This window comes from Camelina sativa, chromosome 10, assembly GCF_030686135.1.
Source record: "Camelina sativa cultivar CO46 ecotype springtype chromosome 10, ASM3068613v1".
Taxonomy (NCBI): Eukaryota; Viridiplantae; Streptophyta; class Magnoliopsida; order Brassicales; family Brassicaceae; genus Camelina; species Camelina sativa.
In genome coordinates this window covers 7,827,151-7,853,412 of record NC_141889.1, presented here as the reverse complement: position 1 = coordinate 7,853,412, position 26,262 = coordinate 7,827,151, and the positions used below count along the sequence as shown (strand labels likewise).

The following is a 26,262-nucleotide window of genomic DNA, read 5'->3' as shown; positions in this document are numbered from 1 at the left end:
AATTCTCAAAAAAAAATACTAATCAAACCAATTAAAATTTAAAAAGTTTTCATACGTTTAAAGTAAAAAAATTGAAACTAAACTAATCTATGATAGACTAATTTAAAAATATAGAATATGTTCTAATATATTTAAAAAATCACATTGTATTCAATAATCATATACTCTCTATGTTCCAATATATAAAATCATTTATTATTTTTTGTTCAATTTTATAAGATTTTTTTAAGTTTCTATGCATTTTTTATATTGATTTAATAATTTTTCACTATTTAAATTCTGCATTATTTTTTCTATTGGTTGAATTTAGTTAAATGATTTAATATTTATTTTTTCTTAACCTTTGAGCCTTTAGCCAAAACAAATTATATTTTTGAACAGAGGGGAGTAAATTGTATTAAAGGCAAAACTCAAATTAAATTAAATTTGAATTTAATATTCTATAAGTTACAATTTGACTGTCTTTAAAACATATGTACTAAAACAATTACATAATGGTATCATAAAATAATTGCTTAATCACTCCATAAAATAACAGAAAACAATTGTTTCAAAAATTAATTTAATGGTAATTATACTATTTATTATAAAATGATTAGAAAATAGAGATAATATATCGAATATAAAAACATTAAAGCTGATACATTTTTCTTTTCATGAGCTTTATTCAAAATTTAGTTAAAGTTATAGTATAAGGTACTTCTTAAATTTTTATGACATGAGTCATATTTTAGTATGCATTAATCCAAATATTTTTATATTAAGAATGATTACAAGATTAGAGAGTAAAAGTTAGAGCATATAATAAATCAGGATACACTTATTTATTCAAGATAATCACTGGTGATTCCTCTGTTACCTTGTAAAACATATTGTCTAGATTCATAATCTCATTAGTATAGTACAAAATTCAGGTTTCAGAAGTTTAGTTTATTGATTGGATGAAATTGAGTCAGTCTGATTTCTTTATTTCTCACATTAAAACCATCAAAATCTGATGGAGAAATTATCATATATATATATATATATATATATATATATTAAAAGTTCAAATATAGTTAATTAAAAAATACAGTTATTTTAGTTATGTCAGAAAATTATTTGGAATGTATCTATTGTTGATCAATTTTTATGATTTTATCTTCCCTTCCATCTACCCCAATTGACTGACATGTTGGAGAGTTCATTTCTTGATAATTAAAAGAACATAATGAATATGAATAGAGACAATGACCCAGAAATAACCCAGCATCATAGAAGTATAACACATTTTAAGCATTCATATAGTTTCTAATTCACAAGAAGTTTGTGAGGAGGCTAATTGAAGAAAATCAAATCATAGCAACAGTGGAGTCAAGAAGAAAATCAAATATTAATATTAAGTTAAAGAATATATAAAGTTGTAAAACCAGTCACAGAAATATTATTTTTCTTTACGATTGAGACTAAAATGTAATTTTTATTTTTTTATTTTCATGGTTACTGAATTTCGATAATAATTTTCTGGTTACTGAGATCTAGCGAATCATCATATAAGTCTTGATCTCATCCATATATTGTATTAGAGCTTTGGGAAATATGTAGGGAAAGATGAGATTTATCTGGTAATATTTGTAAACTATTATCAATACTCAGTTTTCACTTTGAATGTCTAATATATGATCTTTACAGAAACCTCATGTATGCTAAGATCATCTCCAATGTATATTCTATTTTTTTACTCTAAAATAGAGAATAGCTTTTCTTCACTGTATCACTCTATTTTTGACTCTAAAATCGAGTTAGTGAAAAAAATAAAATCGAATATAGAGTAATCCTACCATTTACTCTATTTTAGAGTAAGATATAGAGTATGATTGGAGGAAATGTTACTCTATAATGAAGGATTGAATTTAAAATAGAGTAGAATTGGAGACACTCTAAGAACATAACAATTTATCACAAAACAATAAAATTCCAAATAGCAGAAATTTGAGGGAATTAATTACTTCAATAAAAAAAATTTGTTATGTATTTTTTTTTTTACGTCAAAACATTAAGAACCATATATAAAGGAACAAATATTAAACATTTAAATTAAAATTTTTATATTAAAAAAAATTCCAGTTCAAAAAAAAAGTTTCTAAATTGAAAATATATCATTATTTATAAAAATAGAATTAAGTATATCTTGCGCATCGGGGGAGCCTATTTCTAGTAATTAATAACCCAATTTAAGTGCATTTAATGACTCATTATATCTTAACAATAGCTTCAGCAAACTACGTAAACATACACAAAAGTGTGATCATACCATAACTGATTTATTTCTCCAAAAATAAGAAGCACTGTGAGTTTCTCTGTAGTCTTATGTTGTAAAGTCTCTAAACTGTAAAATGGTACAGATTTAAGTTTTTAACAATAGAAACTTGGGATCAAATTAGTATGTCGGGCAGAAAATGGATTGTTATAAGGGGTTTGGTTTTCAAAGGCAACTCAGTCATATAGAGAGAGTTTCCTAACATTAATAAAGAGAATTATTCTTTGTACAAGCTAGAGTGTTTGTGAAGGTTTCTCTTTATGCTGATCAACAAGTGATTATGTAAATCATTTGATCAAATAACTATTTTTTAATCCAAATGCAAGTTAATTTTAACATGGCACTTTCCCGAAAAAAAAATATGCTGTTTAATAAAAATGAAAAAGAAAAAAATCGTTTACTTTGACTTTTTGACTTCTTACTTATACAAACCATCGTCTACTTCACGTTAATCAAAGAGAGAGAGAGTGACAAGAAGACTATTCAGTTTATAAATGAGAGAGCTCCATTATGTGAAACTCAAATCTCATGGCAGTCGAACCATGTCTTTTTTGTTATCTTTCATCTCCCTTTTCCTGTTCTCATTTCTCACTAGCTTCAAAGCTTCTCCTCAAAATCCTTATTACCTAGGTCGTTATTGTCCAAATACGACAACTTACTCAAGAAACAGCACTTACTTCACCAATCTCAAAACCCTTTTGTTCTCTCTCTCTTCCCGTAACGCCTCTTACTCCACCCGATTCCAAAACGCCACGTCGGGACAATCCCCCAACAGGGTCACCGGACTTTTCCTTTGCCGCGGAGATTACTCGCCGGAAGTATGTCGTAGATGCGTCACCCTTGCCGTTAACGAAACCTTAACTCGGTGTCCGTATGAGAGAGATGTCGTGCTCTATTACGATGAGTGCATGCTCAGATACTCTCACAGGAATATTCTATCGATCCTTACGTACGACGGATATGTATTTATGCAAAACCCGAATAATATTTCTTCTAATCAAAATCAAACAGAGCGGTTCATAAATTTGGTGTCGTCCACGATGAGCCGAGCTATCACCGAAGCAGCCAAAAGTTCTAGAAAATTATATACGATAAAGACCGAATTGACCACATTGCAGACTTTTTACGGGCTGCTTCAGTGCACTCCTGATCTTACAAGATGGGACTGCAAGAGCTGTTTGCTACGTTCGTTCGGTCGAATGTCTCTTGACCGAATTGGAGCAAGACTTCTTTATCCGAATTGTATTACAAGGTACGAGCTTTTTGCGTTTTATAACGAAACCGGCAATAAAACACTACCAAGATCAGCCCTTCCACCTGGTTCAGCTCCTTCTCCACCATCACCGCCAATTTCAATACCCTCACCACGACCTGGTCTGAACATTCTATTTTCCTATGATTAATTACATGTTTCAGCACAACCTTATTTTTCAAATATTCAAAGTTATGCTAAAATAAAAGGTTTATATGTGATCATCTGATACAGACTATGTATGTCAATACAGGAGAAGGTGGAAACTCATCTGTGATAGTTATCGCAGTTGTTATTCCAATCACCGTCCTTTTTCTTGTTTTCATTGCTGTTTTTTGTTTCCGGACTAAGAGAAAGAGGATGATTCATGAGACAGAACCACTAGCTGGAGGTAGACTCCAATGATTATCTTATCATCTAGAATGAATATTCAGTTCTTATCTGAATTTCAGCTTTTGTGATTATTTCTACAGATGGAGATGATATTAAGAGTGCAGGCTCACTTCAATTTGATTTTAGGGCAATTGAGGCAGCAACAGATAACTTTTCGGAAAGTAAAAAACTCGGTCAAGGTGGATTCGGCCAAGTCTACAAGGTAATATTATACCATTGTATAAGGTGTTTATCTACAATTTTAATCATTGCCAAACATCTTACCATTCTGTCATTTTAAGTCAAAACACATCATGTAGGCTTAACATTTGTAACCAAGAGAGTCGTGAAGTTTTTGACAAATTCTTTACATTGTTTGTTTAGGCTCAAAACCACAGTAACGTGTATGTTTCACCACAATACAAATGAGGACCTCCCCCACAATAATCTGTTTTATAATCTTTTTATAATCGCGTTGTCGAACAAAACAAACTGACATAATTGCAATTGAGTACTTCTTCATTTTCATGATTAATTTTAAACCTAACTCTTATACTTATGAATCCTTTTAAAAATAAACTACTCTTACAGGGTACATTTCCTAGTGGAGTACAAGTTGCGGTGAAAAGGCTATCGAAGACATCAGGACAAGGTGAAAGAGAGTTCGAAAACGAAGTTATTGTTGTGGCAAAGCTTCAACACCGCAATTTGGTCAAACTCCTAGGATATTGTTTGGAAGGAGAGGAAAAGATACTTGTATATGAGTTTGTGGCCAACAAAAGCTGTTAAATTCCTCTTTGGTCTGTTAAATTCAAAAATTAGCCGCCTAAGATATAATTTCCAAATTGCAAGCCACTCTTCGTTACTAACATTGTAAGTACGTACGATTTGTGTAGACTCTACAATGCAAATCCAGCTTGACTGGACAAGACGGTACAAGATTATTGGAGGAATTTCTAGAGGAATTCTTTATCTTCACCAGGATTCGCGACTCACAATTATACACCGTGACCTCAAAGCGGGCAACATCCTCTTGGATGCTGATATGAACCCGAAAGTTGCAGATTTTGGAATGGCGAGAATATTTAGGATGGACCAAACGGAAGCCAATACAAGAAGAGTAGTTGGAACTTAGTAAGTATTGATCCTTGCCATTTATTTGATCTATAGACCGTAATACGTTGCAATCAACTCAAAATTAAGAATTGTGGCAGTGGATACATGTCTCCTGAGTATGTGATGTACGGCCACTTCTCCATGAAATCAGATGTATATAGTTTTGGGGTCTTAGTTCTTGAGATTATAAGCGGCATGAAGAACAGTAGTCTCTATCAGTTGGATGGTAGTGTTGGTAACTTGGTTACATATGTGAGTATAGAGCCTTAAAACTTTTTAAAAAATTTTAATGCTTTCTTTGATTTGACCAGAGTACATATTATGAAAATGTTGAATGTTTAATAGACTTGGAGATTATGGAGCAATGGGTCGCCGTTAGAGCTTGTGGATCCATCCTTTGGAGATAACTACCAAATAAATGTAATTACTAGGTGCATCCATATCGCTTTACTCTGTGTTCAAGAAGATGTTGAAGATCATCCAACTATGTCAACAATCGTCCAAATGCTCACTACTAGCTCGATAGCTCTCGCCGTGCCTAAACAACCTGGATTTTTCTTTCGGGGTAGGCATGAACAAGTAAGAGAAGTTGCTACATTTGTGGATAGGCTTGCTCCCTGTTCAATCGATGATGCTTCCATTACTAGTGTTGCTCCTCGTTGAAGACAGAACTATATTCACTAAAATTAAGTTGTGCTATATGATTCTAGACTATTAAGCTTGGACTATGAACAAAGATTCGTGTAAATCAAACTGTTTCCACTGTTTATTTTCTTTATGATCCCAACATGTAGTAAATGATACTATGTTTTAAAGTTTGGTTTCCTTAAACAAGGATTCATCTCAGTGATCAAGGTGCTGTTCGTTTCTTCATTGGGATGAATCATCTAAGTGAAGATGAAAAATGATGTTTGTTTATGCCAAATTAACAAATCAGTTAGATGAATCAGTTGAATGATTTTTTAAAAACTCATCCAAAAAAGTTAAAAAAACTAGCTGAGTCTCATTGGTGTAGTTAGATGGAGCTGATTCAGCCAAAATTTGAAATTGTCAAAAATATCCTGAAGAAAACCAAAGAATTACATCAACCCAAAAATATCTTATTTACTTATTTCTTCTTCTTCTCCTCTCTCCTTCGACGAAGCTCTCAAGAGCTGAGCTTCGAAGCTTCAACAAAGCTTTATTCTCTCAGAATCTCAGAATCTCTTCATCGTTTCATCATCTCTCTCGTTCATCATCGCTTCATTATTTTGGTAAGTTCTCAATAACAGCTCTGATCTCTCTAACAGCTTCGATCATCTCAGATTTTGGTGTTTGATCGAACTCTGTGTAATATTTGTTGTTTGCTATACTTAATTTTTGATTCTGCATCTGCTTCCTTCGATTTCAGCTGGTGGGTTTGTCCAAATTTGTTTTGTTCTCTCTTTGAGTTGAGAATTATGATTTAGGTGATACTGCTTTAGAGTTTGAAATGAGTTCATGTTTGAATGATTAGAAGTGTTTTAGGTCGAGACTTGTATTTGTTGATGCAAACCACATGTTTGATGAGTCTAGTGCTTGTAGTTTTTTATGCAAACCACATGTTTGATGAAATGTCTCAATGAAATTGACTTGATCTTGTGAATGTTTTGAATTTGGCTTGATCTTGTGAATGTTTTTAGACATGGGTTTGTGTTTATTTATATCCCTATGTGACAATTTTGTTCTTTGCTATACTTTATTTTTGATTCTGCATCGCTTGCTTTGATTTCAGTTGTGGTGGATTTGAATAACTAGAAGTTTTTTTTTACTGCTATTACTAGTTTATGTAGTGAATACAAAAGCTGTTTATCTTTTCTGTTTGATGTTTGATGCTTGAACAGAAAAGATGTTTGTCTTATCAGATATCACAAACTGGTTTGTAGTTTTGCAGTCTCACTCATTCACTGGTTTTGATAACAAACACGATTTCTTCTTTTGGTTTTGCAGTCTCACTCATTCACTGGTTTTGCAGTCTCACTCATTCACTGGTTTTGAGTATCATTGTGTATCTACAAAGGTGGTTTGTTTTCTATCTCTCTCTCGCTAGTTCTTCTTTGTTAAGAATGAGGGTTTAGGTCGTTGGCTTGACTATTGTATAATTACATGTATATTCTCTATGGGTTTCTCATCTGCAATTTAGTTGTCACATATGATGAAATTTGGGTTAAATGGTTATGTTTACAAACACTAAACAAAGAGGGTGTTGGTTGCTTATTTGTTTGTTTCTTCAATGACCGATGCTTATTTGTTTTTTTTGTGTGTGTGTAGGACATAGATCTTCTTCAGGAAAACAATGACAACAATCCTTGGCACTGATGTGAGTATCTTCCCCTCTAAACTCATATTTTAGTTAATGCAGTTTTGTAGTGTAGATTGATTTTTTACAAAAAGGTATGTTTATATCACTTAGGAATCTTGCATGGAGTGATGAGCAAACCCGTTTCTATCTCCAACTAAGAATTGATGAGAAGCTTAAAGGAAATATAAGAAAACAGAATGTGAATGATGCTGCAAGACAATCGATCATATATAAGTTTTATGAGGTATTTGATGGTGAAGGATGGTGCCGTGTGCATCGGTTTATGTTCGAGTCTAAGGTACAATGCTTTGATATTCTACGCATGAACCAGTCAACATTTAGGAGTTTATGTATGAGGCTATCAGAACAGTATAAGTTAGAGGGATCTTTCCATATTTTTCTAGAAGAGAGTGTTGCGATGTTCTTAGAGATGGTTGCACAAGATCTAACTGTACGCGTCATAGCTGAGCGATATCAACATTCACTCGATACAATGAAGAGGAAGTTGGATGAGGTTTTAAGTGCTCTATTAAAACTTGCAGCAGATATAGTGAAACCTACAAGGGATGATTTGACAAGTGTTAGTCCTTTTCTAGTGAATGATAGCCGGTATATGCCTTATTTTAGAGACTGCATTGGTGCCCTTGATGGTACTCATGTGCCAGTTTGTCCTCCATCAGGGAATGTAGAGCCATTTAGAGGTCGAAAAGCAGAAGCAACAATGAATTTGCTTGCAATATGACACAAAAGTGCTAACATATTGTGCTACACAAGAAGCTTCTTTCCCTCATCCTCCGCCTGGAAAATACTATTTAGTGGACGCAGGGTATCCAACTAGAAGTGGTTACCTAGGCCCTCATCGCAGAGTTAGATATCACCTAGACCAGTTCAGCAGAGGAGGACCACCGACCAACAGTAGGGAGCTGTTTAACCGTAAACATTCTGGTCTGAGATCGATAATTGAGAGAACCTTTGGTGTTTGGAAGGCCAAATGGAGAATTCTTGACAGGAAGCACCCTAAGTATGAGCTGAATAAATGGATTAAGATTGTGACAACAACAATGGCTCTCCATAATTTTATCAAAGATTCACAAGAGGATGATATTGATTTTTTACATTGGGAAGTGGTGGAATCATATGAACATCATGGTGATGAAAACGATGGACATGTTCCATGCTGGTGACAGATTCTTTCCCATTCCAAGCCAAAAGTGATTCCTCTGCTTCAATCCTAAGCCAACGATGGACATGTTCCATGCTCGTGTTCTTGAGCAGTTCAGCTTCTTTCCTAACTTCATCGTGTTTCTCTTTCTATTGCTGAGACTCCAACCTCGAAGCTTCTCCTTCGCTTCACAAGTCTTTATTGTAAAAACTTATAAAAAATTGTTATAAATAATTTACAAATAATTTACATTGGCATAACATGTTTTATATCTTATAAAAAAATTGTTATAAATAATTTATATTGGGATTTCTAGAGTTTTTGTTTGGTTTTGAATGAAAATTTATGTATATATATTTTAGATCAATACTTAAAATTAATATGGTTAAGATTAAGAGTAAAAAATTGTTAGATCAAAACATGGGTAGTTTAGTTATTATTCTAATCAAATCCATTTAGATAAGAATGTAAAATAACCAAACAAACACATTTCCATTCAAATGCATCATCCAAATGAACCATTTTTTTTTTTGAGTCATTTGACATTCAAATGAATCATTTGGATGAAGCTTTTGAATGGATCATTTGAATGAACATGCTAACTGGTGAAACGAACAGGACCCAAGGCATCAAAACAGACTAAGGAACCACGAGGTGAAGTCATGAAGCCCCGGATTACTCAGTTGGCACACACTATGATATTGAAGCCGAGACTTAAGTGATGGAATCTTGAAGACTTACTTTCATTACATTCTAGCTGCGTTTTGCCTCTCTGTTCTAACTATGCTTGTGTGAAAGGCTTCACTAATATGAATTAAGTTAGTGAGTGCTTAGACACCCTTATCATTTTATTTTATTTTTACAAGGAGAATGGTCGAGACTTTTGTTGGGCAAAAACTCGTGTACTAAAATCTTTTCATCTCCTTTGAGAGAATACCCGAGAAGCCTAACAAGTTTTGTATGTTGAAGCTTTGCTACAAGAAACACTTCGTTCTTGAACTCTTCTTCACCTTGTCCAGATGTTTTATAAAACCTCTTCACACCAACTAATGTTTCGTCCAAAATTACATTTTCTCACCAAAAAATTCAAAATTACATTTCCAGCCAAAACCACAAAATCTTGTTTCCCGCCAAAATCGCAAAATCTCATGTTCCCGTCAAACAAGATAATTTCGTTTTAAATGTTTATTTAAATTTAATATGAAAATTATTTAGCTAAAAACATAACTAAAACTACTAAAACATCTTCAACACAAAATAAAGAGTTTTTTGGTCATTTTACAAATATCAAATTACAAAAGAAATATAACTGCATCGAAATACAATTTCTGGACGCATGAACCAAAAAAAAAATGAACATCATTTAGATGTTGCGTCCAGATACTGCGTCTTGATATTGTATCCATATATTGCGTCTAGTTCGCCAAAAGAACAGAGCCTAAGTGTATTAGGGTGACTAAGTGATGCTTTGTGATGCTTAGGACTTAATTTTCGTAGATCCTTACTCTCTATGGTGTTCTTCGTGCTAGATTAGTCTTGATTGAGCAAGTCTAGATCAGAGAAAGTTTCACGTCCAGAAGTGTTCGATAAAATTTCCTATAGAATTAAGTTAGTGAGTGCTTAGCATTTCTAGCCGATGGAAACTGATGAGGTTGCTAGGTGGTTAGTTAGGCTTGGAATTAATGCTCATTGATAATTCGATTGTGAATGGAAGTTGTTGTTGATTAATGAAAGGATTAATATCATGCAAATGGATTAGTCTAGATTATGATGTAAGGCCAACGGATTAGCAAATATTGATTGTATTAACATTTTAGACTAGAATCTGATCACCCAAATGAATAACCTTAACCCAAAGGCCTATCATCTTTGCATTTTTGTCTTTTGATTTTTTTGTTGACTTTCATAAATTACATATTTGTTATTAATTTTGTGAATGCTTTATGTTTATGGGTAATTGTGTAGCTTAGACACTTGCTTAGGTTGATTAATTGCTTTTGGTTTTTGTATTTCATTTGCATCTTAAGTTGTTAGTTTAAAACCCCAATTTTTATTTACTTAACTTAGAAAATTTTATGCATTCCTAGTGACTTAGTCCCTCAAATGCTATAAACGATGGTCATTAGATTGTGGCTTGTGCATTTAGAGGAGATTAATTATTGATGTACTACTTTTCCCGAATAAAAGTCCTGCTTTGATTTCTTGTCTATAGCAACACGAGCTTTCTTACAAAAGACCGTTTACCTTGAGTCCTTGACTTTGATTTTTCCTCGTTACTCGTAAAAACAAAACGCTCTATTTCACGCTAAATCTATCACAGAGAGAACAACAAATCAATTTCCTTATTTCAGATATCGGATTCTTAGCTATGATAAACACCAACCGAAGAAAATTAATCATATCTTCTCGCGCCTCTTTCATTTTCCTTTTCCTTTTCTTTTTCTTTTTCCTCACTATCTTCAGAGCTTCCGCTCAAAATCCTTATTACCTGAATCGTAATTGTTCAAACACGAAAACTTTCACAAGAAACGACACTTACTTCACCAATCTCAATACCCTATTGTCCTCTCTCTCTTCCCGTAACGCCTCTTACTCCACCGGTTTCCGAACCGCCACGGCCGGACAAGCCCCCGACAAGGTCACAGGACTTTTCCTCTGCCGCGGAGACGTGTCGGCGGAAGTTTGCCGTAGCTGCGTCGCCTACTCCGTTAGCGAATCCTTAAAACAGTGTCCAAATGAGAGAGAAGCCGTGTTGTATTACGAGGAGTGCATTCTCAGATACTCTCACAAGAATATTCTATCGACCGTTACGTACAACGGATATTTACTCATGGACAACACGAATAATATTTCTTCTAATCAAAATCAAATAGAGCAGTTTGTAGGTTTGATGTCGTTTACCATGAACAGAGCAGCCCTCGAAGCAGCCAACAGTTCTAGAAAATTGAGTACGATAAAGATCTATTTAACCGAACTCCAGACAGTATACGGGTTACTTCAGTGCACTCCGGATCTTACAAGACAAGACTGCTTAAGCTGTTTGCAAAGTTCCATTGATAGAATACCTCTTTATCAAATCGGAGCAAGATTTAATTATCCGAGTTGTAATGCAAGGTACGAGGTTTACCCTTTCTACAACGAAAGCGCAATTGAAACACCACCAATATCAGCCCTTCCACCGGCTTCAGCTCCTCAACCACCACGACCTGGTCTGGCCATTCTCTTTTCAGTTAAATGTTTAAGCACAGCTTTGTTTTTGAGACATTCCAAGATATGCTAAAGCAAGGGTTGATATGTGGTGATCTAATACAAACTATATGTAATATATGTCAATACAGGAGAAGGCCGAAACTCCTCTGTCATAGTTATCGCTGTTGTTGTTCCAATCACCGTCCTTTTTCTTCTTTTCATAGCTGTTTTTTATTTCCGGACTAAGAGAAAAAGGACGATTTATGGGACAGAACCACTAGCTGGAGGTATAAAGACTCTTCTCATAATGTCTATGTTATTAGTTCCAGTGGTTATTCTACTATGTTATTATTTTTAATTCAGTTGTTGAAATTGTTTCTACAGACAGAGATGATCTTACAACAGCAGGGTCACTTCAGTTTGATTTTAAGGTGATAGAGGCAGCAACACATAATTTTTCGCAGAGTAACAAGCTTGGTGAAGGTGGATTTGGTGAAGTTTACAAGGTACTATTACCATTGCATAGCTAGGGCCTAGGGATTCCACTGTAGGTATTTATCGATAAATAGTTTAGTGTTTTAAACCTTGGAAATGTTCTGAGTTGTGTGAACCATTGTCAAGCACCTCACCACTCTCTCTCTATTTTGAACTGAAGAAAATGGTGTAAAGCTTGATACTGGGAACCGAAAGAGTGGTGAGGTGTTTGAAAAACTCTTAACATGAGTTGTTTCGAACCAAAACCACAAATAACTTCTTCTTTTTTATGTTTCACCACTTAAATAATCATGTAAATACTCTGTTTCCCCTGTGTTTAAACCAACTCAAACACAAATACTTTGAGCATCAAGTGCAACAACCTTATAATATTTCTTTACCATCACAGACAACTCATTCTCATTCCCTAATGTACAGAGCTGAGCAAACTCCAGTCCTTAATTATCTTTTTTTTTCAATTGTTACGAGTACTAACTTGCAGCCTTCCCATATTTAACAATAAACTACTCTTGTAGGGTACATTTCCTAGTGGAGCACAAGTTGCGGTGAAGAGGCTATCGAAGACATCAGGACAAGGTGAAAGAGAGTTCGAAAACGAAGTTGTTGTTGTTGCAAAGCTCCAGCATAGAAATTTGGTAAAGCTGCTTGGTTATTGTTTAGAAGGAGATGAGAAAATACTTGTGTACGAGTTTGTGCCCAACAAAAGTCTTGATTACTTCCTCTTTGGTCAGTTAACTTTAATATTTGGCCTAAAGATATGTTTTAAAAACTGCGTGCCATTCTTTGTTAATAACATTTTAATTGTGAATTGCGAAGACTCTACGATGCAGAGCCAGCTCGACTGGACCATACGATACAAGATCATAGGAGGAATTGCTAGAGGAATTCTATATCTTCATCAAGATTCACGACTCACAATCATACATCGTGACCTCAAAGCGGGTAACATCCTCTTGGACGCTGATATGAACCCCAAAGTTGCAGATTTTGGAATGGCCAGAATTTTCGAAATGGATCAGATAGAAGCCAATACGAGAAAAGTAGTTGGAACCTAGTAAGTTTTTTTCTCTTGCCATGATTGCCTCTGTACACTTTAATATGCATCTATATTAACTCAAAAATGTAAGCATTGTTTCAGTGGTTACATGTCCCCCGAATATGCCATGTACGGCCAATTCTCAATGAAATCAGATGTTTATAGTTTTGGCGTATTAGTTCTTGAAATTATAAGCTGCAAGAAGAACAGTAGCCTGTATCAAATGGATGGTAATGCTGGAAATCTGGTTACATATGTGAGTATACACCCTTAAGACTTCCAATTTTTTTTGTGCTTTTTGTACGATATAAGTTCTTATTGTTAAACTGTTCAATAGACTTGGAGACTATGGAGGAATGGGGCGCCATTAGAGCTTGTGGATCCGTCTTTTGGAGATAACTATCAAACACGCGAAATTACCAGATGCATCCATATCGCTTTACTCTGTGTTCAAGAAGATGTTGAAGATCGTCCAACTATGTCAACGATCGTCCAAATGCTCACTACTAGCTCAATCGCTCTCGCCGTGCCTAGACCACCTGGATTTTTCTTCCGAAGCAAGCATGAACAAGCAGAACGAGCAGGTCCATCTATGGATACATTTGCTCTCTGTTCCGTCGACGAAGCTTCCATCACTTGTTTAGCTCCTCGTTGAAGACAAAACTTTTCATAAATCCCAACTTCTGTGATATATGATTCTAGCCAATTAAGATTGACAGTGAACAGAAAAGTCGTCTAAGTTAAACTGGTTACATTTTTTATTTTCTTTATGTGCAAAACAAGGATTCAGCTAACTCAATTGACTAGTCCGTTAAAAGGAAGAAAAAGAAGCCGAGACTTGCTTGTTAGAACTCTGAAGACTTACTTTTATCAATACTATTCTCAGCCCGAATCACACACACTATATAACCTAAAAGAGCATGCTTACAAAATACCGTTTACCTTGACTTCGATTTTTCCTCGTCACTCTGGAAAAAAGCCTCTGTTTCACAGAGAGAACAAAAATCAAAATATATTTCATAAATCGGATTCTCAAGCAATGATAAAACACCAATCGAAGGAAACCAATTATGTCTTCTCGCGCCTCTTTCATCTTCCTTTTCCTTTTCTCCTTTCTCATTAGCTTCAAAATTTCTGCTCAAAATCCTATTTACATATCCCATGTCTGTAACAACACGACAACTTTCTCCAGAAACAGCACTTTCTTCAAAAACCTCAAATACCTTTTTTCCGTTCTCTCTTCCCCCAACATCTCCTACTCCACCGGATCCCAGAACGTCACCGTGGGGAAACCTCCTGACAGTGTCACCGGAGTTTTCGATTGCAGTACAGTTGTCTCGCCAGAAGTTTGCCGTAGCTGCGTCGCCTTTGCCGTCAAGGACACCTTAATTCGGTGTCCGAATCAGAGGGAGGTCACGCTCGAATACTATCAGTGTACGCTCAGATACTCTGCCTTCAGAATTTCTGTTGAAAGTCCTTCTTACATATATCACTATTGTCCAAATACAACAACTTACACAAGTAACAGCACTTACTTTACCAATCTCATAACCGTTTTGTCATCTCTTTCTTACCGTAACGTCCCTTACTCCACCGGATTCCAAAACGCCACAGTAGGACAAGCCCCCGACAGGGTCACCGGTCTTTTCCTCTGTCGTGGTGACTTTTCGCCGGAAGTTTGCCGTAGCTGCGTCACCTTTGCCGTCAAAGACACTTTAAATCGGTGTCCTAAGGAGAGAGATGTCGTGGTTTATTACGATGAGTGTATGCTCAGATACTCTAACAAGAGTATACTCTCGACCATTACGTACGAAAGACGATTACTCATGATGAACCTTAATAATATTTCTACTATTCAAAATCAAATAGACGGGTTCATAAGTTTTGTGTCGTCCGCGATGAGGAAAGCTTCAATTGAAGCAGGCAACGATGCAAGAAGATTCTCTACGGTAAAGACCGCATTCACCGCATACCAGACTTTGTACGGGCTGCTTCAGTGCACTCCTGATCTTAAAAGACAAGACTGCATAGACTGTTTGCAAAGTTGCATCGATGGAATGCATCTTCAAAGGATTGGAGGAAGACTTTTTTGGCCGAGTTGTAGTGTAAGGTACGAACTTTACCCGTTCTACAACGAGAGCGCCATCCAAACACCGCCAATATCAGCCCTTCCACCGGCTTCAGCTCCTTCTCCACCACCACCACCACCAATATCAGCACGTCTGAACATTCTATTTTCCTTTGATTACATGTTTCAGCAAAAGTTTTATTTTGAGACTTTCAAAGATAAAACAAGGGTGGTGAACTTTTTTTTGATAATAATAGGTGGTGATCTGATACAAACTATGCATGTCAATACAGGAGGGGGCAAAAAAACCTCCTTCATAATCACCGCTGTTGTTGTTCCAATCACCGTCCTTTTTCTTCTCTCCGTAGCTGTTTTTAGTTTCCGGACTAAGAGAAAAAGGACGATTCATGAGACAGAACCACTAGCTGGAGGTAAAGACTCCAATGATAAAACTATCTTTTCAGTTCGGATGAATATTTTGTTGTGCTCTTATCCTAATTAAGCTGTTGTGGTTATTTCTACAGATGGGAATGATATTAAGACTGCAGGCTCACTTCAGTTTGATTTTAGGGCAATTGAGGCAGCAACAGATAAATTTTCGGAAACTAACAAACTCGGTCAAGGTGGATTCGGCCAAGTCTACAAGGTATTATTATACCATTGTATAAGGTGTTTATCTACAATTTTAATCTCTGGAAACGGTTTCTATGCTGTGTAAATCGTTGCCTTATAATTCTCTCAGTTTAAGTCAAAACATATCATGTTGGCTTAACATTTGAAACCAATAGAGTGGTGAAGTTTTTGACAAATTGTTTGTAAACCACTGTAACGTGTGTGTTCACCACAATACAAATGATGACCTCCCCCCCCCCCCCCCACAATACTCTGTTTTTCCCCTGTTCCAAATCAAATCTCACACACATATGTTAAGCATTGAGATATATGGGATTAAGTGCAAACAATATTTGTATAATCGTTGTGGAACAAAACAAACTGACATAATTCCACTTGATTACTTCTTCATTTTCATATTTAACTTTAGACACAATCCATATACTTATGAATTATTTTTAAAATAAACTACTCTTACAGGCTACATTTCCTAGTGGAGTACAAGTTGCCGTGAAAAGGCTATCAAATACATCAGGACAAGGTGAAAGAGAATTCAAAAACGAAGTTGTTGTTGTTGCAAAGCTCCAGCATAGAAATTTGGTAAAGCTGCTTGGTTATTGTTTAGAAGGAGATGAGAAAATACTTGTCTATGAGTTTTTGCGCAACAAAAGTCTTGATTACTTCCTCTTTGGTCAGTTAAATTCGATACTTAGCCTAAGATATAATTTTCAAAATGCATACCATTTTTTGTTACACTAACATTGTAAATACGATTTGTGTAGACTCTAGAATGCAGATCCAGCTTGACTGGGCAAGACGGTACAAGATCATTGGAGGAATTGCTAAAGGCATTCTTTATCTTCACCATGATTCACGACTCACAATTATACACCGTGATCTCAAAGCAGGCAACATCCTTTTGGACGATGATATGAATCCGAAAGTTGCAGATTTTGGAATGGCGAGAATTTTTGGGATGGACCAAACGGAAGCCAATACAAAAAGAGTAGTTGGAACTTAGTAAGTATTGCTCTTCCCATTCATTTCATTTCTTTCACTCAACACAAAAACTAAGACTTGTGGCAGTGGTTACATGTCTCCTGAGTATGCGATGTACGGCCACTTCTCCATGAAATCAGATGTATATAGTTTTGGGGTCTTAGTTCTTGAGATTATAAACGGCATGAAGAACAGTAGTCTCTATCAGTTGGATGGTAGTGTTGGTAACTTGGTTACATATGTGAGTATATAGCCTTAAAACTTAAAAAAAAAAAAATAATGCTTTCTTTGATTTGACCTGAGTACATATTATGAAAATGTTGAATGTTTAATAGACTTGGAGATTATGGAGCAATGGGTCGCCGTTAGAGCTTGTGGATCCATCCTTTGGAGATAACTATCAAATAAATGTAATAACCAGGTGCATCCATATCGCTTTACTCTGTGTTCAAGAAGATGTTGAAGATCGTCCAACTATGTCAGCAATCGTCCAAATGCTCACTACTAGCTCGATAGCTCTCGCCGTGCCTAAACAACCTGGATTTTTCTTTAGGGGTAGGCATGATCGAGTAAGAGAAGTTGCTACATCTGTGGATAGGCTTGCTCCCTGTTCAATCGATGATGCTTCCATTACTAGCGTTGCTCCTCGTTGAAGACAAAACTATATTCACTAAAATTAAGCTTGTGCTATATGCTTCCATTGTGCTATATGATTCTAGACTATTAAGCTTGGACTATGAACAAAGATTCATGTAAATTAACATGTCTTCCTAGTAAGATTATGATGACACACTAAAGTTTATGAAGAATGGGAAACAGAGAATCATTACAAATCATGTTAGATAAATCAAATAATATGCGCATGTTTAGCATATTTGGTTTTGATACATATCAAACTTAGCCCTGCTTTCAGCGAGGGCTAAGACATGTGATCGATACAGAACAAGCAAAAGACATGCTAGTAGACCGACCAGGCTGCAATCTCTCGGCTAATGGGTTTGGTTTGGATCTGACCCTAAAGACAAATCCTGGTGGTTGAGGCACATGAAGAGTAATTGAAGTATTAGTGAGCATATGAAATACTGTAGACATCGTTGGACGATCGGCAGGATTTTCTTGAACACATAACAACCCGATGTGAATGCATCTAATGACTTCATTTCTATCATAATTCTCCCCCATGGCTGCGTCTACCAGTTCCAACAATGATTCAGTGTTCCAAAGCCTCCATACCTATACAAGTCATATATCAAGAAACTAAATGTTGAGAGCCATGATCGTTGCTAAGAGAACTAGAAAAAAGTTTGAGATGGAATTGGGAATTTACTAACATATGTGACCAAGTTGCTTATTGAGCCATCTTGTTCGTTGAAGCTACTATTCTTTTTGCCACCTATGATCTCCAGAACCAATACTCCAAAGCTATACACATCAGATTTAGTCGAGAAATGCCCATTCGTCACATATTCGGGTGGCATGTAACCACTGCAAAATACAGCGTCATATCACTTTCAGTTTTATCAACAACAATAAGGACAGACAGAGTAAAATGGACAATTCCTTACAATGTTCCAACTACTCTTCCTGTGGTAGCTTCAGTTTGGTCCACTCTGAAATTTCTAGCCACACCAAAATCTGCGATTTTTGGGTTCATATCGGCATCTAAGAGAATGTTACCCGCTTTGAGATCACGGTGTATGATTGTGAGCCGTGCATCTTGATGAAGATACAAAATCCCTCGAGTAATTCCCTCGATAATGTTGTATCGTCTTGTCCAATCCAGTTGACCCTTCTTTAACGGGTCTGCACAAATCCCATATACCAAACAATTAGACTATATATATGAGATCAAGAACTAAGGTTTGAGAGAATATGAGCCCTTCTTTCTTGTCTTACCAAAGAGGAAGTGATCGAGACTTTTGTTGGGCAAAAACTCGTAGACTAATATCTTTTCATCTCCTTTGACAGAATACCCGAGAAGCCTAACAAGATTTCTATGTTGAAGCTTTGCTACAAGAAATACCTCGTTCTTGAACTCTTCTTCACCTTGTCCCGACGTTTTAGACAACCTTTTCACTGCAACTTCTGTTCCATCCGGAAACGTTCCCTGTGGATTAATATGATCTTCATATGATTTATCAGAAAATGTTTTTCTTTCTAATTAACACAAAAAAAAAGTACTAGGGACAAACTTATACCTTGTAAACTTCACCAAATCCACCATGACCAAGTTTGTTAATATTATGAAAATTACTTGTGGCAGCTTCAATTTCTTTGAACTCAAATTGAAGCGAACCTGAAGTTGTAATATCATCCGCAGCTGCAGAACAAAAGCATGCATATATAGTGTTTATTGTAGATCTACGTCGATTTAAATACATTTTGGGAGTGTTTTAACCCTCAACGTACTAATGTTTCCAAAACATGAGAAAACTCACTTTTAGTTTTCTTTGCTTTGTACGCTCTTCTCCTCTTCCAAAGAACAAATCCTAGAGTAAGCAATAAGATGGGAACAACGACAACTGCCACAATAGTTCCAGTAGAAATGCTTCTGCCATCTGCACGAACCCAAGGAATAAGTTTTGGTTTCCAAACCAAGAACAGAGCATAAAAAGCTTCAAAACATAGTTAGGTATGGCTATTAACTTATAATCATATGACCTGACCACAACAAGGATTGCAAACACATGGACACATGGCCTTACCTTTTTGACGAGGAGGAATACTATCGAAAAGTCCCAAGAACGGATAAATCTCCCATCGAATGAAACAGCTTGGCCTAGAAATAATGCCTCCTTGTCTCCCACTGCAACACGACCTATATTCAATCACGTTTTGTTGTAGACACCTGGTGCAGTTTTTAAGAGATAAGTCTTTACTACATTGCCCAAAACCGTAAATGGGGGAGTCAGTCGACTCAAGCTTTCGTATTCGGGCTGCATAATACAAAAAGGAAGCTTGTTTTATCACATCAGTCATCATAGCTTCCCATGTGATATCTAAATCCGTCGAGTTAGCTTCGAGATCTCTAGTAAAGTTATCACTCCGCAGACTCTCCATACCAAGGGATCCATAAAAGTAACGGTTTGAGTAGCGTACAAGACAAACTGTTCTACTATCCATTCTCCAGTCTATAGCTTCTCTCTGATTAGTACAATTATGCAACAATATAGCAGTCGAAGTGATGATACAATCAGAACAAGTGTGTGCATCCGTGCCTGGCACACACATCCCTAAACCGTATGCTCTGTTTGGATATTCCCCGGTCGTTGTCGTGTAGTAGAAGTCATCATTAGCTATGACATTAGAAGGAAGTGAAGAAAGCAAGGCTCGGCGGTTTAAGTCGTATGTATCATTTGGTGTGAAAAAACCAGATCCTTCGAGACATATACGTGCAGAGACGACATGACAAAAGCTTAAGAGCACAAACCAGAAGATTACTGACAACTTGACCATTTTATTCTTTTTCCCTTTGTGTGTTTTGATGTATGAAAATCAAAATCGTTTAATCTTGGAATATATAATCGTTTAATAGTATTATGTACGACTCAGGGATTTCATTTTAGTATCTTACGCTGTACGAAATTGACTAATCAATATTATTGAATTTTTCTAACGTAGACTTTGGAAATTTATATGATTCCTCACTTGGTCAGTCAATGGCTGAGTTAGGTCATAGGTCACTAACAATAACGGGTTCAGTTAAATACTTTTTATATAATTCCCAACTCACAAAATTAGCTTGAATGTGGTAATACACCTAGCAAATCCTTTTGAAGCTCATGAAGCAGTCATGCTTATGAAATGGTATCATACTGAAACTTTTTAAACTTTGAGGTTTTAAATGAAAAGGTAAAACAGTAATGGGGTGATTTCTTAATTTCTTAAAACTTGGAGAAAAAGATACCAATCTTTACTGTGTCATTACCGAGGGGCAGCATCGAGAACTCACCGGAAAATGGACGCCGGAGCTGAGATTAATGTGGTTAAGCCGGTTGAGGATGATTCAGCGGCGGAAACTGGTCCGGAACGAGACCACGGTGAAAGATCGGAGTCGTGTTCGTTGAAACAAGGGGAGATTTTGAGAACCCTTGCTACGGTGGAGAAGGATTCTCAGGCAATCGCGGAGAGCTTTGCTTCTCTCTTTGTTTCTCTCCGATCAACTCTCTCTGAGGTTAGAGTAGAGTATGCTTCTATGAATTGATTAGTTACCCCATCGTTTCCGAGGAAACTATGGCATTTGGTGCGAATTAAAAAGTCGAGGGTTCTGAATCGAATCAATTTTGTGAATTTCTTATAAATTAAGAAACTTTATGGCTTGTTTGATTCAAATTAGGAGATTTCATCAATAGATTGAAAAACCAATTTCAAAGTTTATGTTTTTGAGCTATGGAATGTGATTCTTGAGATGTTAGTGGACGATTGAAACCATTGTGCTAAGTTTTGTTCAATGGTCTTTTGACTGTTGGTATAGGCTACTGGCAGCTCGGTTGATCACATGAGTTGCTTTGGAGATGCAGCAGGAAGGCTTCAGGAAAGTGGTAAGGACACTACTTGGTTTTGAGCCTAATTGGTTATTCTAATCTTTATTGGGGACTAAGAGGAATGGTTTCAATTTTGCTGAACAATCAATTTTGACTTTGTCAGCTTTAGATGCAGCTACCAAAGGGAACCGTTACATCAACTCTTGCCTCAGGTACTTTCATAACGATCTTGATATTAGTCCAATCTGATCACAGAGCACACCGAATCTGTCCCCCAAATACGTTGCTTATTTACTCGAGGATATAGATATTTTGCCCTTTGTTTCATCTGAAGTTTGATTGTGATTCCTGACCCTTGACCTCGAACTTTCAAAATGCATTCACAACCGTTTGTGAACGAGTTCTTCTATTTTTTGGTCCCGATATGATTTCTTTATTTGCTCGACATGCAGATTAAACGAGGAAATTAAAGGCGTTGAGAATTTGGCGGCTCGGTTGTATCCTTAACATTGTTATTTGCGTGTCAATCATGTTTGTGCCTGAATGTTAAATACACAGACATACCATGTCAGTTCAAAGCTTTCTTAATATTGGTTTCGTCATAATTTGTCGTGGAATCCTTGATATATCAATCTGCAGAAAGCACCTGCGGAGAAATGTGGATGTTCTTGACACAGCTGTGAACAAGCTTCTCCGGCCTCCATAAGAACTAAGAAGTCATCAGTTTCTTTCAAAGAGTTGGATCATTTTAGCTTTTTCTTTTACAGACTTGAATCATTTACTTCTCGTACATAAAGATTTTGATTTTCCCAATCAAGGATGGCATATACATTAAGACGATAAACAACTCTCTGTTCTTCAAGGATCTTCTAAACAGTTCTAGAAGTGCAAAGCTTCATCATGGTAAAATGCTTCATACACCATCTTCATCGTAAACTACTTGAATCTCTTTAACGGTGTGTTTTATCAATTAACAATTTAGTAGCTCCTACCTTCAAGTGATCAAGTTGGTATTTGATCTGACTGTTCATGGGTGTTTTTTTATTTTAGCTATGTATTTTGGTTATGATTGGATTGGTTTGATTTTGTTATATACCAAAGGAAAATTCTGTTTTTTACTTTGAATTGGAATATTCCCAACCTATGATCTCTTAAATCAACTGTTTTACTTTTACAAGTTGGCTAGTTGCATTAAATAAAACTCTCAACATATATGTTTCCAATTTTACATATTTTCAAGGGTTTATAGTTTTTTTTTAAAAAAGGCATTATTTGTAATTTATTACTTTATGTATATAATAATAGAACTGCCAAAAACAAAACCCTATAAAAGTTAGGTTTCGTGCAAGACTGATTGAATCATTTGTTTCTTCGGATTAATCTCGTTAGTATTTGCGTCGAATCATCTACTTTTCTTTCGGCTGGGTATGTCTTCTACACTCGCTCAAAAGTTTTTGATGTATGAATTGAATCATGGGTTTGTGCGAGAACTCATGTGTTTGATTTGTAAATCATAATACGTTTCTTTTTTTAGATTCTGAATATGTTTCCATTGATTTAAGCTGGTGGGTTTGTCCAAGTTTCAGTCTTTTTAAAAAAAGTTGATGATTTGATATTCATAGAAAGTCATCCTTGTCTCAGGGGTTATAGTCTGAATCATGGCGACTTTCACCAAAACAGGGAATGCGGTTAGTTCTCCTGCGAAGACACTACGTTTGTTAGCTTATTCTTTGGTTTTTTTATTTAGTTTGGTCAGTTCATTCGATGTGTGTTCTTATCTTGTAGACGCAAGCACATAATCAACCCTCCCAGTTTTGTAAGCAGTATAACAGAACAAGAGAGTTTCATAGAGCAAGAGACCGACCTGATTTGTTGGCGCCCGAGAGCTTGCAACGTTATCTGGAAACAAGATTTGAGCAGTTGAAAGTTTCTACTGAGCTTGGACTTTGGAAGGTATGTTCGTGTCTTTGTGTAATATGCCAACTCTGTCTTTCTCTAATCGTCTTATACTCTCTACCTGTTTTGGTAACAATGATCTAGAATAATTTCTTATGTTTTCTGTATGATTTTACTTGCAGGAAGCTTTTCGTACTGCCGAAGATATATGTGGATTAATGTGCATGGTCAAGGAAACGCCTAAGTCATCTTTATTGGTGGTTTATTATTCCAAATTGACTGAGATCTTCTGGAGTTCTTCAAACCATCTTTACCATGCTTCTGCTTGGTTTAAGTTGTTTAGCTTGCAGAAGATTTTCAATAAGAAATTAAGTCAGAAGGATTTGCAGCTAATAGCGTCATCTGTTGTCTTGGCGGTATTATCTGTTCCACTATATGGTCGGTCTCACGGTGCATCGATTTTGGAGCTTGAAAATGAGAAAGAACACAATTTGAGGATGAGTAACCTCATAGGGGTCAATCTTGAACCTAAAGTCGAGGGCAGAGATATGGTAACATCAATTAGTTTGTTTTTCTAATTCCATATCCTTTGTTTCTGGTTTGCATTTTCTAATTTCATCCATTCCATTTGCAGCTTTCCCCGGCATCACTTCTGTCAGAGCTGGTGAGTCTCTAGCAGCTGTACTTCATAGTTTGAATTTTTTATTCTGTGACGTTTTATTTTCTTGTGGTAATGTTGAGTTTGATTTATCCTCCATTAGGTTTCAAGAGGTGTTTTGAGCTATGCAACTCCGGAGGTCAAAGAGCTTTACCATTTCTTGGAGCATGAATTTCACCCACTTGATCTTGGTCCCAAGATTAAGCTTTTGTTGGATAGAATTTCTAAACTTGGTGGGGAACTGTCTTCAGCTCCTTCTTTACCAGAAGTACAGCTCTCCCAATATGTTCCCTCCTTGGAGAAGATTGCTACTCTGAAGCTGCTTCAACGGGTAAGTGCACTATTGTATTTGACCTGGTGTATATATTTCTATATGTACGTACTTACAATTCTATATTGCAATTTTTCAGGTTTCTAAGATGTATCAGGCAATAACAATTAAGAATCTAGCTCAGTTGGTCCCTTTCTTCGACTTCTCAGCCGTTGAGATGATAGCAGCTGATGCTGTAAGAAACAATTTTGTTGACATGAAAGTTGATCACATAAAGGGTGTTGTAATTTTTAGAAATCTGGTGAGTCTCGCTGCTTATATCAGTCTCTCATTACTATAAATTTTTGATACTTTTTGGTTGATGTTATTTTGTTTCATCCAACTACTTGTGTATCAGAGTATTAAGTCTGATGGGCTAAAAGATCATCTGGCTAATTTTTCTGAGACTATGAACAAAGTAAGAGCCATGTTATTTCCTGCTCCAAGTAAATCATCACAGTTTGGTGACATAGTACCAAATCTAGAAGAGACTGTTGAAAAGGAGCACAAAAGACTGCTTGCCCGGAAATCAATCATTGAGAAGATTAAGGAAGAACAAGAGCGTCAGCAACTAGAGATGGTATTTTTCCTACATGAACTGAAGCATCATTCATACTTCTTCTGTCTTTCATTATCGTTGGGTCACTTGAGGAAAAATTCTCTGTTCTGTGTTTTGGTTTTGAAGGAACGTGAAGAGGAGCAGCGAAAGCTTAAGCTTCTGAAGCTAACTGAGGAGGCAGAACAGCAGAGACTTGCGTTAGATCTTCAGGAGAAGAGGAGACAGAGAATTCTTAGGGAGATAGAGGAGAGGGAGCTTGAGGAAGCTCAGGTAATGCTTGTGGACACACTGAAAAACGTCATAAAAATGGAAAAAAGAAGACACTTTACGATGGAGTAAATTTTGTTTGAAACAATGGTTTATTAGTACATTTGACTTTCTTTAACTAAATGTAGGAGAAGGTAACAAAGCAAGCGTGATAGAGAAAGCCATGAGTGAGAAGCGCAAGAAAGATCAAGAAATGGAGAAGAAGCTCCAAAGACTTGCCAAAACTATGGATTATCTGGAACGGGCAAAGAGAGAAGAAGCTGCCCCGTTGATTGAAGCTGCTTATCAGCAACGATTGGTAGAAGAGGTAAGGAAATTTATTCTTGCAGTAGTTTTGAATCTTTACATATTGGTTCTGACTTCTGAGTTTAGGCGTAAAAAAGGTCCTTATAGTGTCTTCTATTTTGTTTAGCGTGAGGTCAAGCTCAGGAAGGAACTTCAAGAGAGTGACCCGATGGAGAAGAAAAGGTTGGCGAGAATGTTGCAATCACTTCTTGCAATTTTTCTTGTCAAGTAACTCAAAATTAAATTTTGTTTCCAGGAAATATTCCAAGAGAGAGTGATTGGTCTTCGACAATACGAGTTTGAGAGGCTAAGAAAAGAGCAAGACGAGGGTATTGTCCAAATGATTCGAGCCAGGAAACAAGAAACGGATAATAAGAAAAAGCAGATACATCATTTGAAATCTGAAGAGGAAAGGATAAAAAAGCTTCAAGAAAAAGAGGAAGCTCGTCAGCGTGAAGGTAAGCTCCTCTTTTCATCTATATGCAACACCATCTGATGTGCATGCTCCATGCCTGTTAGATATTTTGTTTGACTCTTTAAATCTTACGTGTCTGAAGAAACTGAGAAACGTAGAAAGGAAGAAGCTGAAAGGAGAGCTAAGTGTTATGCAATTGCTGAAAAGAAATGGCAGAGAGAAGAAGAGATTGAAGAAAGGTTGAGGGTAAAAACTCTGTTGGGATAATAATATTGGTCTTGACGTCCATAGAAAAAAAGGATTTGGTCATTTTTGCTCATTAGGCCTCAGTGAAGAATAATTTAGTCATGATTTTCCGAATATTTAAACATCTGTAAAACTCGTTTTCAGTTGGTTTTGCTCCGATTGCTGCTATATAGTAATACTGATTATCTTGAAGTGGAAGCAAATTTAACTTAGCTGTGGTTT

General features: G+C 36.2%; 4 protein-coding genes and 3 pseudogenes across 13 annotated transcripts; 6 read left to right on the top strand and 1 right to left on the bottom strand.

Annotated features, from left to right (window-relative positions):
- Nucleotides 1-2,803: 2,803 nt before the first annotated feature.
- Nucleotides 2,804-5,885, top strand: LOC147935885 (cysteine-rich receptor-like protein kinase 4; annotated as a pseudogene). The gene is made up of 6 exons (XR_015569281.1): nt 2,804-3,673; nt 3,805-3,942; nt 4,025-4,146; nt 4,515-5,057; nt 5,138-5,291; nt 5,385-5,885. The product of XR_015569281.1 is annotated as a cysteine-rich receptor-like protein kinase 4 (transcript).
- Nucleotides 5,886-7,453: 1,568 nt separating this feature from the next.
- LOC147935884 (uncharacterized) lies at nt 7,454-8,543 on the top strand (annotated as a pseudogene).
- Nucleotides 8,544-10,788: 2,245 nt separating this feature from the next.
- On the top strand, nt 10,789-14,035 carry LOC104717978 (cysteine-rich receptor-like protein kinase 19). 3 transcript variants are annotated; one of them, XM_019230916.2, is made up of 7 exons: nt 10,789-11,730; nt 11,860-11,997; nt 12,095-12,216; nt 12,721-12,931; nt 13,022-13,259; nt 13,344-13,497; nt 13,579-14,035. In XM_019230916.2, the coding sequence occupies exons 1-7, from the start codon at nt 10,890-10,892 to the stop codon at nt 13,894-13,896; spliced, it is 2,022 nt and encodes a 673-aa protein (XP_019086461.2). In that variant the 5' UTR covers nt 10,789-10,889; the 3' UTR covers nt 13,897-14,035. The 3 variants fall into 3 exon arrangements, with proteins under 3 accessions (XP_019086461.2, XP_087324465.1, XP_087324467.1); XM_087468341.1 differs by having other exon boundaries at nt 10,846-11,730; nt 12,074-12,216; XM_087468339.1 differs by having other exon boundaries at nt 12,721-13,259.
- Nucleotides 14,036-14,174: 139 nt separating this feature from the next.
- On the top strand, nt 14,175-17,753 carry LOC109126945 (cysteine-rich receptor-like protein kinase 19). 4 transcript variants are annotated; one of them, XM_087470703.1, is made up of 8 exons: nt 14,175-14,675; nt 14,856-15,461; nt 15,567-15,740; nt 15,834-15,955; nt 16,402-16,612; nt 16,704-16,941; nt 17,008-17,161; nt 17,256-17,753. In XM_087470703.1, the coding sequence occupies exons 1-8, from the start codon at nt 14,312-14,314 to the stop codon at nt 17,571-17,573; spliced, it is 2,187 nt and encodes a 728-aa protein (XP_087326829.1). In that variant the 5' UTR covers nt 14,175-14,311; the 3' UTR covers nt 17,574-17,753. The 4 variants fall into 4 exon arrangements, with proteins under 4 accessions (XP_087326829.1, XP_087326827.1, XP_087326826.1 ...); XM_087470701.1 differs by having other exon boundaries at nt 14,175-15,461; XM_087470702.1 differs by having other exon boundaries at nt 14,190-14,675; nt 14,856-15,740.
- On the bottom strand, nt 17,744-20,433 carry LOC104717977 (cysteine-rich receptor-like protein kinase 24). The gene is made up of 7 exons (XM_010435617.2): nt 19,626-20,433; nt 19,359-19,478; nt 19,119-19,240; nt 18,817-19,027; nt 18,486-18,723; nt 18,252-18,405; nt 17,744-18,153 (listed from the first exon to the last, which is right to left on the bottom strand). The coding sequence occupies exons 1-7, from the start codon at nt 20,374-20,376 to the stop codon at nt 17,830-17,832; spliced, it is 1,920 nt and encodes a 639-aa protein (XP_010433919.2). The 5' UTR covers nt 20,377-20,433; the 3' UTR covers nt 17,744-17,829.
- Nucleotides 20,434-20,620: 187 nt separating this feature from the next.
- LOC104717975 (uncharacterized) lies at nt 20,621-22,522 on the top strand. Of its 3 annotated transcripts, none has more exons than XM_087470704.1 (6): nt 20,627-20,727; nt 20,824-21,094; nt 21,395-21,461; nt 21,568-21,616; nt 21,857-21,901; nt 22,044-22,522. In XM_087470704.1, the coding sequence occupies exons 2-6, from the start codon at nt 20,879-20,881 to the stop codon at nt 22,108-22,110; spliced, it is 444 nt and encodes a 147-aa protein (XP_087326830.1). In that variant the 5' UTR covers nt 20,627-20,727; nt 20,824-20,878; the 3' UTR covers nt 22,111-22,522. The 3 variants fall into 3 exon arrangements, with proteins under 3 accessions (XP_019086019.2, XP_087326830.1, XP_087326831.1); XM_087470705.1 differs by having other exon boundaries at nt 20,654-21,094; nt 22,044-22,141; nt 22,223-22,313; XM_019230474.2 differs by having other exon boundaries at nt 20,621-21,094.
- LOC104720166 (eukaryotic translation initiation factor 3 subunit A-like) lies at nt 22,223-26,232 on the top strand (annotated as a pseudogene). The gene is made up of 12 exons (XR_015569280.1): nt 22,223-22,309; nt 23,050-23,092; nt 23,190-23,357; nt 23,483-23,851; nt 23,935-23,964; nt 24,062-24,289; nt 24,369-24,530; nt 24,627-24,848; nt 24,954-25,106; nt 25,252-25,401; nt 25,507-25,837; nt 25,937-26,232. The product of XR_015569280.1 is annotated as a eukaryotic translation initiation factor 3 subunit A-like (transcript).
- The last annotated feature ends 30 nt before the right edge of the window (nt 26,233-26,262 follow it).

What these genes read in the sequence shown, in the direction of transcription:
- LOC104717978 (XM_087468339.1), top strand. Translation starts at nt 10,890, where the DNA reads ATGATAAACACCAACCGAAGAAAATTAATCATATCTTCTCGCGCCTCT. An exon ending in GACAGAACCACTAGCTGGAG is followed by an intron (nt 11,998 to 12,094) that starts GTATAAAGACTC and finishes TTGTTTCTACAG; the next exon opens with ACAGAGATGATCTTACAACA. An exon ending in CTGGAAATCTGGTTACATAT is followed by an intron (nt 13,498 to 13,578) that starts GTGAGTATACAC and finishes ACTGTTCAATAG; the next exon opens with ACTTGGAGACTATGGAGGAA.
- LOC109126945 (XM_087470700.1), top strand. Translation starts at nt 14,312, where the DNA reads ATGTCTTCTCGCGCCTCTTTCATCTTCCTTTTCCTTTTCTCCTTTCTC. An exon ending in GACAGAACCACTAGCTGGAG is followed by an intron (nt 15,741 to 15,833) that starts GTAAAGACTCCA and finishes TTATTTCTACAG; the next exon opens with ATGGGAATGATATTAAGACT. An exon ending in TCTTGATTACTTCCTCTTTG is followed by an intron (nt 16,613 to 16,703) that starts GTCAGTTAAATT and finishes CGATTTGTGTAG; the next exon opens with ACTCTAGAATGCAGATCCAG.
- LOC104717977 (XM_010435617.2), bottom strand. Translation starts at nt 20,376, where the DNA reads ATGGTCAAGTTGTCAGTAATCTTCTGGTTTGTGCTCTTAAGCTTTTGT. An exon ending in GGAAGAGTAGTTGGAACATT is followed by an intron (nt 18,406 to 18,485) that starts GTAAGGAATTGT and finishes TGTATTTTGCAG; the next exon opens with TGGTTACATGCCACCCGAAT. An exon ending in TAAGCAACTTGGTCACATAT is followed by an intron (nt 18,154 to 18,251) that starts GTTAGTAAATTC and finishes TGACTTGTATAG; the next exon opens with GTATGGAGGCTTTGGAACAC.
- LOC104717975 (XM_019230474.2), top strand. Translation starts at nt 20,879, where the DNA reads ATGGACGCCGGAGCTGAGATTAATGTGGTTAAGCCGGTTGAGGATGAT. An exon ending in TCCGATCAACTCTCTCTGAG is followed by an intron (nt 21,095 to 21,394) that starts GTTAGAGTAGAG and finishes CTGTTGGTATAG; the next exon opens with GCTACTGGCAGCTCGGTTGA. An exon ending in TACATCAACTCTTGCCTCAG is followed by an intron (nt 21,617 to 21,856) that starts GTACTTTCATAA and finishes CTCGACATGCAG; the next exon opens with ATTAAACGAGGAAATTAAAG.